The sequence below is a fragment of the Zalophus californianus genome, chromosome 5 (genome assembly GCF_009762305.2).
Source record: "Zalophus californianus isolate mZalCal1 chromosome 5, mZalCal1.pri.v2, whole genome shotgun sequence".
NCBI classification, from domain to species: Eukaryota; Metazoa; Chordata; class Mammalia; order Carnivora; family Otariidae; genus Zalophus; species Zalophus californianus.
The window spans coordinates 27,604,611-27,620,490 of NC_045599.1; the positions used below are offsets into that span (position 1 = coordinate 27,604,611).

Consider the following 15,880-nt stretch of genomic DNA (forward strand, 5'->3'; position numbering starts at 1 on the left):
GCCCCCGGAGTCCCGGATTTCCACTTCCTCCTGTCCCGCTCTGCCTTTAGATCCCCCTCCTGGCTCCGGGCTCCTCAACGAGAGGAGCGATGCTAGGGCAGCACAGTGAGGAATTTCCAGCCATGGGCTAGTGAAGGTGTTCCGGAAAAATGGGGACCACCTTCGGGACAGTGGATTTTGAGTCGGAGGGGTGCCAAGCAGTAAAAGCCACACGCCAGCAGGAAGGATGACTTCTGCCGAGACTGTGGCCGACCCGGCCTGCCAGCCGCAGGGTCTCCGAGTCCTGGACCTGTCGTGTAGCGCTGCGTCCTGGTGTGTGTGCGAGTGTGAGATGGGGGCACGCAGGCAGAGGCAGATCACGGGGCCGGGCAGCGTCCTGACCAAGGAGCATGGACTGCTGTTGGGTCTTTTGTGTAGTCACTCCACCCTGTTGTGAACACTTACTGGGAGCGCAGCTCTGTGCTTGGCACTCTGCCCTCAGGTAAGCCAGGTGAGGTTGTGCGTCGAGATGCTCAGGGCCTGGTGGGGATGGTCGGCCCAGGCCTGCCCCCTTCCCGTGGAGGCTGGGCAGTCAGTTTCAGGAGGAGGCGGCGGGGGGAGCTCCAGTCCCGGGGCTCCCCTTACACATGCCAGGCCCCAGGCAACCCCACCTTGTTGTCTGGGCGGCCTGGCCCTGGGACAGCCTTGTGCTGAGGCCATGGAGCGGGACGTTCCACTGGCTGAGGGGGGCGTGGGGCACTGGGCCCTGTGCCAGACGGTTCCCCCTGGCTACCAGCGCAGACATGGAGGGGGCTGGGGAGTGAGGCTGAGGGGCAGCCTGCATCCACGTGGGAAGGACTGGCCAGGCCCTCAGTGCCCTGCCCCGGAGCCCTGGCCACCCCGAGGCCTCCAGCGAATGGTAGGCTCTTTGCCCCACCCTTGCCCACCTGGCACCTCTCCTGTGGTTTTGCTGCAGACTCCTGTTTAATTAGAGGCTTTTCCCGAGTTCCCAGGGAAGGCTGGTGGACAGAAAGAGCCCTCTGACCATCGGGCAATGCCTCCTACCTCCCACCCCCTCAATACCCATTCTACACATGCATCCCAGCCACAGGCTGTAGGCTGAGCTGGATTCCGCACCGTGAGGCTTAGCCAGCCTGGCCTAGGACAGTCAGCTCTGGTCCTCCGTCAGGTGAGAGGCCTCTCTGTGGTTTCCTGGCCAAAGCTAGCCCTCCCCAGGGACGGGGGGGGGGGGGGGGTTGCTGAGAAATGTGCTGTGGGGCCACCCTCTCCCTCCCTCGGAGCAGACCGGCCCTACCCACTTCCCGGGCAGAGTGGGACTCTGTGACTGTCTTCCTGAAGCTGGCACCTTGGACCCCAGGCTCTGGTCCTAAGACTTCCTTCCAGGGGTCCCACTCCACCAGCCAGGCTTACAGTTCTGGGGGCCCAAGAGCCAGAGTCAGGGCTTAGATGGGAAGGCCTTCTCGGAGGCAGGAGCTTACATTCAAAAGCCCCCAGGCCGGAGGGACCTGTGGAGGGTTTCCGTCCCACCTACTGGGCCAGGGCTCCAGGCGTTTGTGCCCTTAGGTGGCGAATGGTGACCAGAGTCCCAGGTTCTTGAGGGAACGGGCCCTGAGGCTGTGGCCCTGTCTGTCACAAGGCCTGTTCAAGGCTGATGATGTCTGGCTACCACTCTCTTGGGGACCCTATCAGGATAAAAAGGCCCCGGAGGCTTCCAGGAAGCTTCCCAGGCCCTTGGCTGCTGCTCCCCCAAATTCCAAGATAAGGCAGAATTTTTGTATCTGTGGTCAGTGAGGTCATCAGGGCTGCTTTTCTCATCGTCATTATTCAAGGGGCAAACTGGCCCAGGATCCTGTACTGAAAAGGTTAATATAAATGTCAGAGAGCCTAAGCACCCCTGCCCACTTTCGCTCGTGGCACCCCTGAAAGCGATCACTAGACCACCTGGAGGAGGAAGCTGGAGGCTGAAGCACACGTGGAAATGCTGGGCGTGAGCCGGGAGGAGCAGGCGGGAGTGGGGCCTGACCACACAGTGCTCTGGAGGTTCTCTAAGGGCGTGGGCGGCTCTGGGCAGGAGTGCTGTGATCTGATTTACATGGTTGCTGGATGGAGGACTGGTGGAGGGGCAGGAGGCCACTGGAGTCGTCCGGGTGAGAGGTGACTGACAGACTGGAGGCGGGATGTGAGAGCGTCAAGGACTACTCCAGGGTGTCTGAGCAACTGCAGGGAGGGAGTGGCCATTAACTGAGGAAGACGGAGAACAACAGCATTTGGGGCAGGAAACCAGAGGCTCTTCTTTGGACGTACTGAGTTTGGGGAGCATTTCAGACTTCTGAGTAGATGTGGTGAGTAGGCGTTTGGGGAGTGGAGTTCCCTAGAGGAAGCAGGGGCTGAGATCGGAATGGCAGTCATCAGATGAAGACGTGGAAAGCTGTGACCCTGGATGAGAGCACTCTGGGAATGAGGGGAGATGGAAAGCCAAGGGCCATCTTGGGTCAGGTCAGGAAGGTGAGCAGGCAGGAAGCAGGCTGACAGAGAGCAGCCTGTGAGCTTGGAGGCAAGTCAGGTTTGTGTGGCATTCTGGAAGCCCAGCCAAGAAACTGTTTCAAGGAGGAAGGAGAAATGAGTTGTGTCCAGTCCCGCCGAGAGGTCAGGTAGAAGGCAGACTGAGCATTGAGTTCAGTAGTGTGGCAGTCGCTGGGGACCTCGACAGGAGCCATCTGGTGAAGCGACGGTGCAAGGGACGGCTGGGCTGAAGGGCGGCACGAGAACGAAGAACAGGAGCCGAGGATGGGGATGGCGCAGCTGCGTTTTGCAACAAAGGGGAGCGAGACATGAGCTGGTGGCTGAGGGAGCATTTACAGCGGGAACGGGCAGCCTGTCGGGACCCCAGTGGGAAGGCTGCTGGCCTTGGCGCAGTCCCTGGCACGCGGCGGGCACGCGGTACACGAAGGATTCCACAGGTGTCCTCGCGCCCCGTAGCCGCCCCAGCGCAATTCCCCTCTCTTGCCAACCCTTGCCGGCAAGCCTGAGGGGCCTCCGTTCTACCCTTCGTTCCCACACACACTCGGGCTCTGCCACAGTTGTGTCTCCGGGTCCGGGCCGCGGATAAAGAAAGCCTGAGCGTGGCAGGAGCCTCCCAGCTTGCTCGGAAAGCCCTGCCTTAGAACAGCGACGGGCAAGTCGCCGCACCCCACGGCCTGGAGACACCATGGCCCCGTCCTCAGCCTCCAGGGCTGAGGTTGCCAGTGGGCTGCCAGGTGGGTCTTCCACCCTCAGGCAGATCCCCCCCCTGGCAAATTCAGACCAAAACTGGCCCGTGTGAGGCCAGCACCTCAGGGCCAGGGAAGGACTGTGAGGAGCATTTCCTTTGTGCACGTGAGGGGCTTCCTGCGTGTCCCTTCCTCATGACGCAACACCTGAGGAATTGAGCTCTTGGGTGTTGTGTGGCTTTGCCCTTACAGCAACCCTGTGATCCTCTCCATTTGACAAGATACTGTAAGTCCGTTCTTGAAGGCCACACACGTTAGACCCAGGAGCTCCACGGGGCCAGCCGATGACTCCTCAAGGTCACAGGGTGCTCACGAGGGGGCTGTGGTGCTGCCGGGACACCACCCCGACTGCCTGAGGACAGAACGCAGGCTGCTTAGTCCTGGGATGTGAGGCTCTGCCCCGTGGGCCGATGAACGGCCAGGGGACTGCAGATGTGGCGGCCCGGAGGGAAGGGTGCTGCAGCCAGTAGGCCCGCCTCAAGCTCCCCTGGCAGCAGGTGTGGGGGACAGGGCAGCCAGGGTTGCTGCCGGGGGGAGGGGGTGAGCCTGTGTCCACCTGGAAGCCTCACACCTCGGCTGAGTTGCAGCTCACACCTGGCCTTCCCTCTCGCCTCACTGGACCCCAAACAGCCAATCCCAAGGGGACCTGTGCCAGGCCTCCTCACCGTGAGCTACCCTCAGCTTTCCCAGACCTGGTGATGAAGGATCACGAACTCCAGTACACGAGAGAGGGAACTGAAGCCCAGAGATGGGAGGGAGTCTGGCTGAATTCACCCAGTGGGAAATTGCACCCTGGGAAGGAGCCCAGGCCACAACCTCTCACCACTGTGCTGCTCCAAAGATGTCCTGCTGCTTCTGTGCCATGAGTCAGAAGTCACTTATCTGTGCTCCTAGCCACAGAAGCCCCACAGCTGAACTTTCCAAGTGGAAGCTGAGCCTCAGTGGTAGATGATGTCTCCAGGATCCCGGCTTGTGCAGGGGTGCGCTGGGGATATGCAGAGCTGTGCCTTGGCCCCGAGCAGCACCTCCCTGTGGCTGGGTCGCATGGGGAGCCCCCTTCCCAGCATGAGTCATCTCATGACAGATCCATGTGACTAGTGTGAAAAGTAAGAGTCTGTGTTGCTGAGGAAGCAGGAAGTGTGGGGGCTGGGTGGGCTGGCCCTGGAGGGAGCCTGGCCCCACCTAGCCCACCTGCTCTGAGTTAAAGGGCGGATGGGAGCCTCTCCTGTCTCCACAAATCCTGTGAAGCCTGAGGTGGAATAGTGGGTCTGACTCCAAACCCTGAGTCTGGGGGCTGGAGGAGGAGGAAAGAAAACTCCAGGCTGTCCTGGGGTAAGCCAGGTCTCAAGACCATTACCTGATGTCTGGGGCTGGAGGCCGTGAGCAGCCCCCCAGACAAGCCACAGGGCCTCAGAGAAACCGGGGGATGAGGGGGTGGGGCCGGCGGGGGGAGGAGTGTCTCAGACCCAGAGGCAGAAAGAATTTCCTGGACAGGGGAGATGTGCCTCTGGGATTAAGTGTATAGAAACCGAGAGGCTCTCTAGGTGGTAGGGCTGCTTGAGCAAAGCGTGCGGGGCTGTGGGCAGGGCCGCTGGACATAGGATGGCTTGAGTGGTGCCCCCTCCCTGAGGCCTGTGGTTTTAACCACCCCACTTTCCTTTGACATTTGGGCTACCCGCACAGCTAAAACAGGCTCTGTCTATATGTATGCCCCCAGCCCTGGGCCTTCCTCCTTCGGGTCTCCCCACATTCACACCCCCCCCTCATTTTTCAGCACAACAAGGCCAGCCAGCCAGCCCACAGCGTCCCACAACTCTCTCCTCTCTATGAACATTTCAGCAGCCCCCACCCTACACCTGCACCAGCCGACATCAGCCAGAAACAAGGTACGGATCTGGGAAGGGGAGGGGCCTGGCAGCCCCAGAGCCTGGGGGCCGAGTCCCTAGCTTCTGAGTCCAGGGGCTAGGCCCTTTTTACAACTGGAAAACCTGGGGCTGGGCAAACTCAAAAGCCCAAAGAAAACACCAGGAAGGTGGATGGGGAGCCTGAGGGCAGGTGGTGCCAGGTCAAACTTGGAAGGCTTCAGGTTGAGGTAGGAGCCTAATCCCGAGGGGCCTCCCAATGCCAGGACGTGGGAGCAGGCATCTGTGTAAAGCTGAGGACAATAAAACTTGGATCCTTTCCCTCCCCCCAGTGAGAAAATGGAAAGTGGTGGTTGTGATGGCTGATTCACCTCAGCCTCAGGGAAAGTCATTCTGAAATCAGCCAGTGTCGGCTGTGGGAAACGTGCTGACTCAACCCTGGGGGGGCAGAGGGGGTGGGTGGAACCCAGGCTGCCCAGGCCAGGGGGCCTGCGTCCTGCACACAAAGCCAGGCCAGAGCCCCCAGCCGAGAGGCCCCAGGTGAGGACCAGCCGTGGACCAGGGCCCGGTGAGGCCTGGCCTGCCCACCCCTCAGTGTCTCCACCTCTCCCCTGGCCAGCCAGTATCCTTAAGGCTGGTCACCCAGCCTCTCTGCCCTGTAAATGGGGCACTGTCATCACACTGGCATAGTCCTGAACAAACCGGTATGTCTGGTCCTCCAGCAGATGGAGGGAGGGTCTTAGAGGCCCCACAGGAGGCTCTAGGGTGCAGTCCCAGGTCAGGCTAGCTCACTCACTCGGCCCCTCTCCCCTGTAGGAGTTCACAGGCCTCTGCAGACCCCTGACCTCTCTGGCTTCTACTCTCTGACCTCGGGCAGCATGGGACAACTCCCCCACACTGTGAGCTGGTGAGTGTGGGCCCGGCGGGAAGGGGGCGCCTCGCGCTGGGGAGACCCATACTGGCCGGGTCCCTTTCCTCCTGCACCCTGCTCTGCCGGCACTCTGCTGCCAGCCCTGTGTCGGCACCGGGGGCGTCCAGCAGCTCTGTCCATTCCCCAGGCGGCCCGCTGCACTCCCCTTGACTCCTGGTCTCAGTCCAGCCGCACGTGAACTCTGCCTCCATGTCTGAGAGCCTCGAGTGGCGTGGGGGTGGGGGACACGGCGAGCTGCCCAGGGTTCTAAGAGTAGGTAAGGAAGAAAAGGGAGACCTGCCTGGGCAGGGAGGGGACAATACGAGTGGCCACGAGACAGGCTTTTACCTCTCAGCCACGTGGTGGGCAAGGGGCTACTTCCTTCTCCCGTCAGTGCCTCCTGCCGACTGGTCCCTTGGCCGAGCTCCCTGAGGAGCAGAGTTCTCCTGCGCCCCCCTTCTGGCGCCTGCTTGAGCCCAAGCCCGAGCCCCTGGCCAGCTGCTTAGAGAGCCCTGGAGTCTGTGAAGACTGTGCCGGCCCGAGGCAGCCTGGACCTTAAGTCAGCAGGCCCAATTGTGGGCCACAGGGCCCGTCTTCAGCCGGAGCTGGGCCTCGACAGGCTGGTTGGCCCTCTGCTCGTGACCCACAGTGTGAGGTGGACAGGTCTGCAGCCTCTCTGGGCTGGGGCAGTCACCCAACAGCAGGCAAGCACGGTTTCCCAGGAAGGAAGGGAAGGCCAGAGGCCCACGCTGAGACCTGCCTGCCCTTTTCCACGTGCTCTTTATCCGTGTTCAGCTCACTCCGTTGCCTGATTCTCCTCAGACAGTGCCCCACTCTGAATACCAATCAGGACTCCGCCTAGGAATGCCCCCAGGATTGGAGCTGGCCGGGCGGGGTTCTGGACGCCAGCGCGGCACTGCTGACGCGGGCCGACCCTCAGGCCCCTGCCCTCTCGGGGCCTGATCCGCCAGAGGCCTGACAGTGACAGGGCCGTGTTAGTGCTTTCAGTGGGGACTGTAATCACCCAGCTTGGGATTTCAAGGGCTTTCAGGAGAAAAGGTCATTTAGCCAAGCAGGGCCTGAAGGCAGGCCAGGAATCAAAAGGGGGCAAAATAATCCAGTCATTTTAACAGTGGATGCAGAAGCCCTAAGGCAGATGTCAACCCCGTATTGACCAGGAAATAAGGCTGGAGGTGAGCTGACGCGGGGGGGGGGGGGGGGGGGGGGGGGGGGGGGAATGTCGCGCTTCCTAAGCTGGGTCCTAGGAGGATGCTGCCATTTCTGCCCCTCAAGCGCCAGGAGCAGTCTGTGGAGCAAAGAGCACGGGTGCCCTCTGGTGGCAGATGCCAAGTACACACTCTGGAGAGTCCTAGCAGAGGCCGATCCCCTGCACCCGGTGGGGAGGTCCTGCCCCACATCTGGCCGGTAGCCAGACTGCTAACAGCTGTCTCTCCCAACCACAGGCCCAGCCCTCCTCTCTACCCCTTGTCCCCTTCCTGCGGATATAGACAGCACTTCCCTGCCCCCACTGCAGCCCCTGGCGCCCCCTACCCCAGGTGAGTCCCGAACCCTGCAGCCAGGCTCCTGCTTCCTGTTGCCCAGGCTTCAGTGCCCACACGAGGCCGTGCCCAGGCCAGTGCTTGCCCTGTGCTAGTTGTCTGTCCAGCCGTCCGTCCGTCCTTCTGCAGCCCCCCGCTGCGCTGTGCCTGAGAATGAAGCCAGTGGGAGAGCAAGGGGCCTGAGGCCGGGCCATACCCTGCAGCCAAGCGCCCTGGGGCAGCCAGGGACAGTGCAGGCACGTGTGCGCTCATGCTCCTGCTTCTGTGCGTGCGTGAGCCCGCCCAAGTGCACGTGTGCGTGCACTCACCCCTTTGTGCCTCCCTGCTGAAGGGCGGGTCAGGCACGCTCTCTCGGGCCTTCCGTGAGCTCTGCCCGCGCCGAGGCACCACCTTTTCCATGTGTCTCCAACCGCGGGCCCTTCTGGTGGTTTCCCCAGAAGAGCAGAAACGTGAAGTGACAGGTGTGTGTATGTGTGTCCCTTCACTCACTCCCTCAGTGACAGAGCCAAGCCAGGGACGGAACAAGAACTCAGCAGACATGTCCAGCCCTGCTAGAGTTCACAGGCCAGGGCGGGAGGTATGGACAGAGCGCGAACAGTCAAACGGGCTAGGGCAGGGGCATGGGCCGGGAGAGCTTCACGAAGAGTCACATGTCCTGAGTGAAGCGGCCAAGGGGAACAGCACTGGTCGGGGACGGCTAGAGGTGTAAAGTGATGGAAAACGGGAAAGGATGGGGCAGAGAGTGTCAGCGGGGCAGGTCCCATGGAGGATCCTGGGTCTTATTCGGTGGGCTGCGGGGGAATTTCAGCAGGGGTGGCCAAGAGCACTCAGGCGTTTACAAAGGTCACTCTGCGTGTTGTGGGGAGAGAGGCCTGGGGGGTCCAAGCAGGAGAGAAAGGAGACTCAGAGGGCAGCCGCGGCCCCAGGAGGCTGAGCTGGTGAAAGCGTTAAGGTAAGGGGACAGATTCCAAAGCTACTGAGGACTGACTGCATAGCCACCTGAATGACATGTATGCGGGTTTGTGCAGTGTGTGTGTGGTGTGTTGGGAGCAGGTATTTGTGTGTAGCTGTGTACTTGTGTGCAGGCCCGTGGGGGTGGCATGTGCCCCCGTCCTCGTGTACTGTGCAGGGGCGGCCAGGTGTCCAAGGTGTGGCCCATACCTTCCTGGCTCAGTGTTAACTCTCCTTCTGCCTTTAGGTTCACCCACCCACCCCTGATGCTAGGCTCTGGTGTGCCTGGCCACCCCGCGGCCATCCCCCACCCGGCCATCATACCTCCCTCAGCGAAGCAGGAGCTGCAGCCGTATGACCGCAGCCTGTGAGTGAGAAGGCACCCAATGTGGAGGCGGCAGGGGGACAAGGGGGCAGACCTCAGGGTCCCATCTGTTCATCAGCCAGACACATTCCTCCCACCAGGCTCTGCGCTTGCCACCTAGAAGCTCCAGGGGCTGCCAGGGGCGGCCTCGGCTGAGCCATCTTGTGGTTCTCGCCACTGACTGACCTGTGTTTTGTTCGGGTTGTTTTTTTGTTGGTTTTTGTTTTGTTTTTACTTAAGCAATCTCTTCACCCAATGTGGGGCTCGGACTCACGACCCCAACATCGGGAGTCATAGATTCCTCCAAGTGAGCCAGCCAGCACTCGGCCCCCACCTCCCCCAACCAGTGTTTTTTGATCCTTAGAAGGAGGAGGGGATGGATGGGGTGGGGAACAGAGATTTGGTTTGAGCCAACAGGGGAGGGGCTGAGAAGTCCTTAAACATGTTTCTCTTAGCTGCAGTATTCCTGGAAGGAAGGGTTACGTAGCTCTGATCATCCATTTTGGAGCAGCTGGGAAGGATACCGTTTACAAAACCTCCGTTTCCATGCATTTACCCACACACTGGACACACACTAGAAAAAGGCAGGAGCGTTAGGTGGACACCGGGGGGGCTCCTGAGTGATCTGGACATATACCCCTCAGGAAGACGCAGGCAGAATCCAAGGTGGAGAAGGAGGCCAAGAAGCCAACCATCAAGAAACCCCTGAACGCCTTCATGCTGTACATGAAGGAGATGAGAGCCAAGGTCATCGCAGAGTGCACACTCAAGGAGAGCGCGGCCATCAACCAGATCCTAGGCCGAAGGGTGAGGCCATGGGCAGGTGGGCTGGCGGGAGTGGGCCCTGACCACCTCCACCCTGGTGCTCTTGATTCCTTGGTGCACCCCATATCTACCTCTTCTCCCCCACTGCAGTGGCACGCGCTGTCTCGGGAAGAGCAAGCCAAGTATTATGAGCTGGCCCGAAAGGAGAGGCAGCTGCACATGCAGCTGTACCCAGGCTGGTCAGCGCGGGACAATTATGTGAGTGGCCAGTGACACACAGTAGGGACGGGGAGGGGAACCTTCAAGAGGCCATGCCCCAGGCCACAGTCTCCATAGGGAAAGCCAGACCACTGTCCTGAAGGTAGAGACAAGGAGGGCAGGTGGTGGAGTGCAGGGGCCCAAGGCCTCACATGGCTGGTCTGAAGAGAGCTAAGCAAGGGAAGCTGCCCCATGAAGGCAGGCCCATGTCCTCTCTTCCACTTGGGATGCACTCCCCCGACAGGGCTGTTGCCTGGTATTTGGCCAAATAGGCAGGAGGGGAGTGAGGGGCCTTGTAAGTCATCGCCTCCATTCAGAAGGGAGACCCGCACGGGAAAGGGAGGAGGAGCCTCTAACTGCCCCATGGTGCCCTAGCAAAAAGTGCCATCAAGAAACACCAGGCCTGGGTGCCTGGGTGGCTCAGTTGGTTAAGCGACTGCCTTCGGCTCAGGTCATGATCCTGGAGTCCCGGGATCGAGTCCCACATCGGGCTCCCTGCTCAGCAGGGAGTCTGCTTCTCCCTCTGACCCTCTTCCCTCTCGTGCTCTCTCTCATTCTCTCTCTCTAAAATAAATAAATAAAATCTTTAAAAAACAAAAACAAAAAAAAAAACACCAGGCCTCCTGGGGAGGAGGGAACTGTGTATCCAGAATCTCAGCAACAGCCCGGCTAAGGCTGCAGGTCTCCCAACCACACACTCAGTGGAATTATCAAGGGACCACTTCCCAGATCTGAGCAGAATCCCTCCCTCTGTTCCCTGCAGGGGAAGAAGAAAAGGCGGTCACGGGAGAAGCACCAGGAATCCAACACAGGTGAGGCCTCCTCTCAGCAGCAGAGAGTGCTCTCCAAGCCTGCATTTTCATGAGCACCCTGCTCTGGCCCAGAGGGAGGGGCGGAATTCTCAGCCACAGACCTTCAGGCCTTGGGCCCTCTGGAAACAAGGCCCACTTCTCACATGTCAAATCCCCATGTGAGGAACAATTACACGACATCCCTTTAACAGTGTAACACTGGCGTGCTGACCCACCGCACCCTCCCACCTTTGCCAGCCCTGCTCACAGCTAGCCTCTGCCAGAGACACTGAGCCTGTGGTCCTGCTGAGATGGGCATGCGGGCTGTGGGGGTGGCGGTGCAGCTGTGCCTAGGCCCAGAAGTCCCACAGCCGGCTGCTCGGTGCCTGGCCATTTCTCGGTCACCTGCCCACCCCCATCCCTGTTTATTTAGGCAGTGCAAAGTGCTCTGTATGGAGGACCCAAGGAAGCCACACACTGCTTCACGTCTCCCCACTGTGGGGGAATTCTTGCCCCAAGTCTGGTAACGCAGGCTCCACATCCATGACTATCTCAGCTCTGCGGTCCCCACCCAGGAGAGCTCGAGGCTAGGCCTGAGGCGGGGTAGAATCCTTGCCCTTTTTCTGAGGTTGAAGTATGGACTTTGCCGTCCATCTGGCTTCAGCTACAGCATGAGGGGGTTCTGGGCGAGGTGGATTAAGCACTGGCAAAAAGGAAGAAAAACCGGGTAACGTGGGCAGGGAGATATGGGGGGTGGGCAGCCCTGAGGCAGTAGAGGCTGGACCCCCGTGGGCCTCCCCTGGGCTTTTCTCCCGCAGCTCCCATGCTGCGGCCAGACAGAGGAGCTAACCTGCTAGGACCCCCTCCCTCCCTCCACCATTCTTCCCACTGCCTCTCCTACCTAGCTAGGTGCCCAGCTTTCCTGATAACTTGGCTCTGGGTCCTGGGGCTCCCACTGGGGCTGGCTGTGCCAGGGAGAGGCCCGCTGCCTACGGGGCCTATGGGGAATCTGTGACTGGCTGACACTGATGTTACCTCTTCTTTCTGGGCCCTGCTCTGCCCTGCTGCCTGCCTGCTCGCCCTCTGCCCTGCTCTGCCCCTCTGGCATGGCTGTGAGCAGACCCTGGCTCGCCTAAGAAATGCCGTGCTCGCTTTGGCCTCAACCAGCAGACGGATTGGTGTGGTCCGTGCAGGTGGGTTTGTCCCCACCACCATCCTCCCTTTGCTTCAAGCTGCTTCCCTGACTCTGCACATGTTCTGCTGGGCCTGTAGCCCTCCTTTGGTCCCCCAGTCCCATAGCATACCCACAGATTGGGGAACCCATGTCTCCTAAGAATGGAGAATGTTCGAGAAAAGAAAGGCAGACTCAAGAAGGTAGTTCTGGCCCCTGGTGCCTAGGGTCCTCTGTTAATGACGACCTGATGCTGACTAAGTGTAGCAGATCTTCAGCAGGCCAATCTCATGTACCCCATTCAGTGGCCTGAGCCCCTGGCTACCAGGCCTACAACTCACCATGGTCCACCAGTTCCCTCACTTCTTCAAGTTAGGATCCCTGCCTGTGTTATCCTGAACGCTTAAATCTAAAAAACTAAAACAAGACCAAAAAAACCAAGGTGACTGTGGTAGAGAACCACCTGGATGCCAAGTGGTCACGTACCTCATCTCCTACCTGAGACCAGGGACTGCAGAGGTAGGGAGAGAGGAAGAGGGACTATCCCTGGGCTGTCCTAGCAAAGGGGCCGTACTTAGGCTCTGTGGCACTAAACCCATGTGTTTCCCCATACAACAGAGAAGTGTGTATGTGAAAAGAAGCTATACCTACCAGGTGGCTAAAAAAAGAAGGTATACCCACCAGGTGGCCAAAGTTTGCCTGGCTGGGGTGGAGGCTAGGTCTGGTAAGGCTGAGAGTCTACCTCAGGCAGTAAGCTCACAGACTCTTAAGGAATACTGTCCAGTCCCTCAGACTGTCCACCATGCTCCCTCTCCAAGGGCAAAGAGGAACTTGGGCAGTCCATAAGTGTGTGTATGTACACACACGTTGGGCGCATTTGTGTTATTCTGCCCGAGCACCAGCCAAGAATCCACAAGCAGTGCAGCCCTTTGCCTTACTGCAGATCTGAGCCCCACAAACACATGAAGCAGAGGCTCCAAGGCCCAAACTAGGAGATGGCTCCCCTGGAAAACAGGAGGCAGCCCCCAGGGCTAGCCTGCAGGAGGTTCCTGTGCCACCCTGTGGCTGTGCTGGGAACTACACCTGTTCCGGGTCTGGGCCAGGCCCAGCAGAACTGCAATGCTAGGTTTGAAGGCACAGGCACATCACCCAAGTCCTGGGGACAGGGGACAAGAGGTCAGCTAGGCCTGTGCAAGGACAGCATTTTCTGGTTGTGGTGTATGACTGTGAATTCACCCTCTGTTTACAGATAACTCTCTTCACTATTCCTAGGAGGAAAAAGAAATGCATTCGGTACTTACCCGGAGAAGGCCGCTGCCCCAGCCCCGTTCCTTCCGATGACAGTGCTCTAGGCTGCCCCGGGTCCCCAGCCCCCCAGGACTCGCCCTCATACCTCCTGCTGCCCCACCTCCCCACAGAACTGCTTGCTAGTCCTGCGGAGCCGGCGCCTACATCACCAGGGGTCTCAGCCGCTCTCAGCCTCCCAGCCCCCTGGACCCCCCCAGGCCCTCCCCGGCACCCTGCAGAGTACACAGGTGCAACGACAGGAATCTCAGAGACAGGCAGCCTAGCATGCACAGGACACCTGGCCGCCTCCAGGGGCCCATCCTCTGAGAGGAAGCGACAGAGCCCCAAAGCACGTGGACACTGGCCAGGGGCCCTGTTACCTCCCTCTCAGGGAGCAGGCTCAGGAGACTTCCGAGGCTGCACAACTTCTGCCTGAACCTGGGGCCATCAATTCCAACTGCTCCAAGTGGTGGGAATCAGATCGGTGGCGTGTCATCTGATTAAGGGCATCCCTTGTGCCTACAGCAGCCTGCATCTATTCCTTTTATCACCTGTCTTGCTGGCCAGATGCCCCCTGCCTCCTCTGCTTTTCTGCTATAGGTCATAGATGGGCGGGACTGAGCCCAGCTGCTTTCCGTACCCTACACCTCCCCAGTCCCACCACTGCCACACCCTCCCCATACCAGACACTTCATGGACCAAGAATGAGCTGGTTTATGAAACAACACCTCAGCATGGGCACAACCATATGCTCAAGAGGACAATGCTTCTCTCAGGCCCGGAGAAGCCCCGTTGACAGAAAAGGAGTAATCATTCTTAAGCTGGACCAGAAGGAAGCCTCTTGCCATGTTCTCAAGAGCTTGCAAGACAAGGAGGGAATGGAACGGGTTAAATCTAGGCCTATCACCCTAGGCAACAGGAATGACCGGACACTACCTTATCAGGCAAGTATGGGCAGTGAGACCTACCTGGCTCTGGTTCAGATTACTTGGAAATGTTTCCAAGAGAAACTCAACCTCCCCAGAGGCTCTGATTACCAAGGTCCCAAGCCTGTCTCTAATGGCTGAATTCAACAGCTGAAAGAAATTATGGCCCAAAACCTGGTGTGCATCCCTCCCTACTCCAAGAGCCTCTGTCACAGCTCCATTTTCTGCTTTATCCGTGTCAGTCTTGGCAGCTCTTGAGCAGCTGAGGGCAAACCTCATGACAGCCAGTGCCTACCTTTCAGCACGAAACAGGCCAGCTTCAGTTTCCCGATGGGGCTGCAGGAAGGACCATCACCATCAAAGCAAGGAGCCCAGAGAACCTCTAGTGGTAGTCAGTGGGTTTTCACCACAGCCTACTTTCCCATTTCTGAGCCAAGCTTCAACCCTGAGCCTTAAAAAAAAAAAAACTTTTAATTTAATTTTTCCCCCCTCTTCCTCACTGTACATAGCCTGAATCCAAAGAAAAAGGGCTGTTCCTATACCCGTACATCCCTCAACAAAAGCCTTTAGTTCCTAACTTTAGCCACTGGCTTCTCAGAATCCAAAGAACATATATTCTAGTGTAGTGTTGCAAGAAGTCTTGAAAGAAAAGGACTATTGTAGTGTTCAAAATATTTTTGTATTGTTAATGCATCATCAAACAAAAACTTTTTTAACATGAGAATAAAGATACTTTTTACTGGGTTTCGAAATTTTTCAAAGCTTGACCCTAAGGAATAAGCTGTTTCAGTAATAGAGCTTGACACTCTCCTTTTCTTACCCACAGCCATAAAACTTGGGGCTTATTCTCTATCATGGGACCCACATTTTCTCAAGACTTTCAATCAACAGAAGCCAAAGATTACTTTCCTCAACTCCCCTATTGGGGCTTAGGCCCTGCCCAGCCCCAACCACAAGAGCTAATAAGCTCCCTCTATGTGTAAACTCCCCAACCGTCGGACCTCACAAGTGATGCAGGGACAGGCCAGCCTGTATATGGGAATGGGCTGTAAACTGCCACCAAATACCCACACAACCACTAGGCTCCATCTTCCTCCCACAGAGAGAAAAGACCCCAACACTCCACAAGCACACATCCTATTTTGAAGCAAACCGGAGTCTCTCTTATAAGCTGGTATCAGAAAACTTGAAAGAGCATTTTAATAGCACCCTTTCCTCCCAAAGCTAATTGGGTGCTTAAAGTATCTTCCTATTTTTATACAAAACCTCTCCAGTTTGATAATCTACAGCCTCCTTTTTAACAGCAGTTTCTATCATGTTTAAGAATACTGTTAACTCCTCAAACTCATCATGAATGTAAAAGGTGCAAAGCCACTTCAATAGGTCAAGCAGATAAAAAAGCTGGGCAAGAAGATCCCAAGTCGCCATGCATTGTAATGTTCACGGAGATCTATTTTTGGGATTTTATGTTTAAAAATATTTATAAATAAAGTCATCTTCCAGAGTAGTGTCTATCTAAAATAGGCCACTGGAAGTTGTAATCCCAGACTTGCTTTTTTTCCGGAAGGGTACGAGAGGAGACCATTCTCTCGACATCTGTCCCATTTAAAGAATTCCACTCTGGCCTAGTTGTTTCAAAAACTACATTTTAAGGCTTATGCAAGACTGGGTTGCTGCATCTGATTTGGTGTCTTATTTAGAGCACACTGGGTACAAGAACAATGCACCCTTTGTGTATGTGAGGGTACAGAGGGGGGCTCTGGCAAC

At 57.8% G+C, this 15,880-nt stretch overlaps 1 protein-coding gene across 6 annotated transcripts in view; it reads left to right on the top strand.

The window, feature by feature from the left end:
- TCF7 (transcription factor 7) overlaps positions 1-14,857 on the top strand; it is a 32,967-nt gene extending 18,110 nt beyond the window's left edge. The window contains exons 4-12 of one of the 6 annotated variants that reach the window (XM_027604304.2): positions 5,044-5,155; positions 5,948-6,038; positions 7,505-7,597; positions 8,799-8,918; positions 9,560-9,722; positions 9,831-9,938; positions 10,702-10,750; positions 11,850-11,922; positions 13,173-14,857. In XM_027604304.2, the coding sequence (XP_027460105.1) occupies positions 5,044-5,155; positions 5,948-6,038; positions 7,505-7,597; positions 8,799-8,918; positions 9,560-9,722; positions 9,831-9,938; positions 10,702-10,750; positions 11,850-11,922; positions 13,173-13,623 (1,260 nt within the window). In that variant the 3' untranslated portion in view covers positions 13,624-14,857. Of the gene's footprint in view, positions 1-5,043; positions 5,156-5,947; positions 6,039-7,504; positions 7,598-8,798; positions 8,919-9,559; positions 9,723-9,830; positions 9,939-10,701; positions 10,751-11,849; positions 11,923-13,149 lie in introns of all 6 variants that reach the window. The other 5 variants (XM_027604307.2, XM_027604305.2, XM_027604306.2 and 2 more) reach the window with 5 other exon arrangements.
- The last annotated feature ends 1,023 nt before the right edge of the window (positions 14,858-15,880 follow it).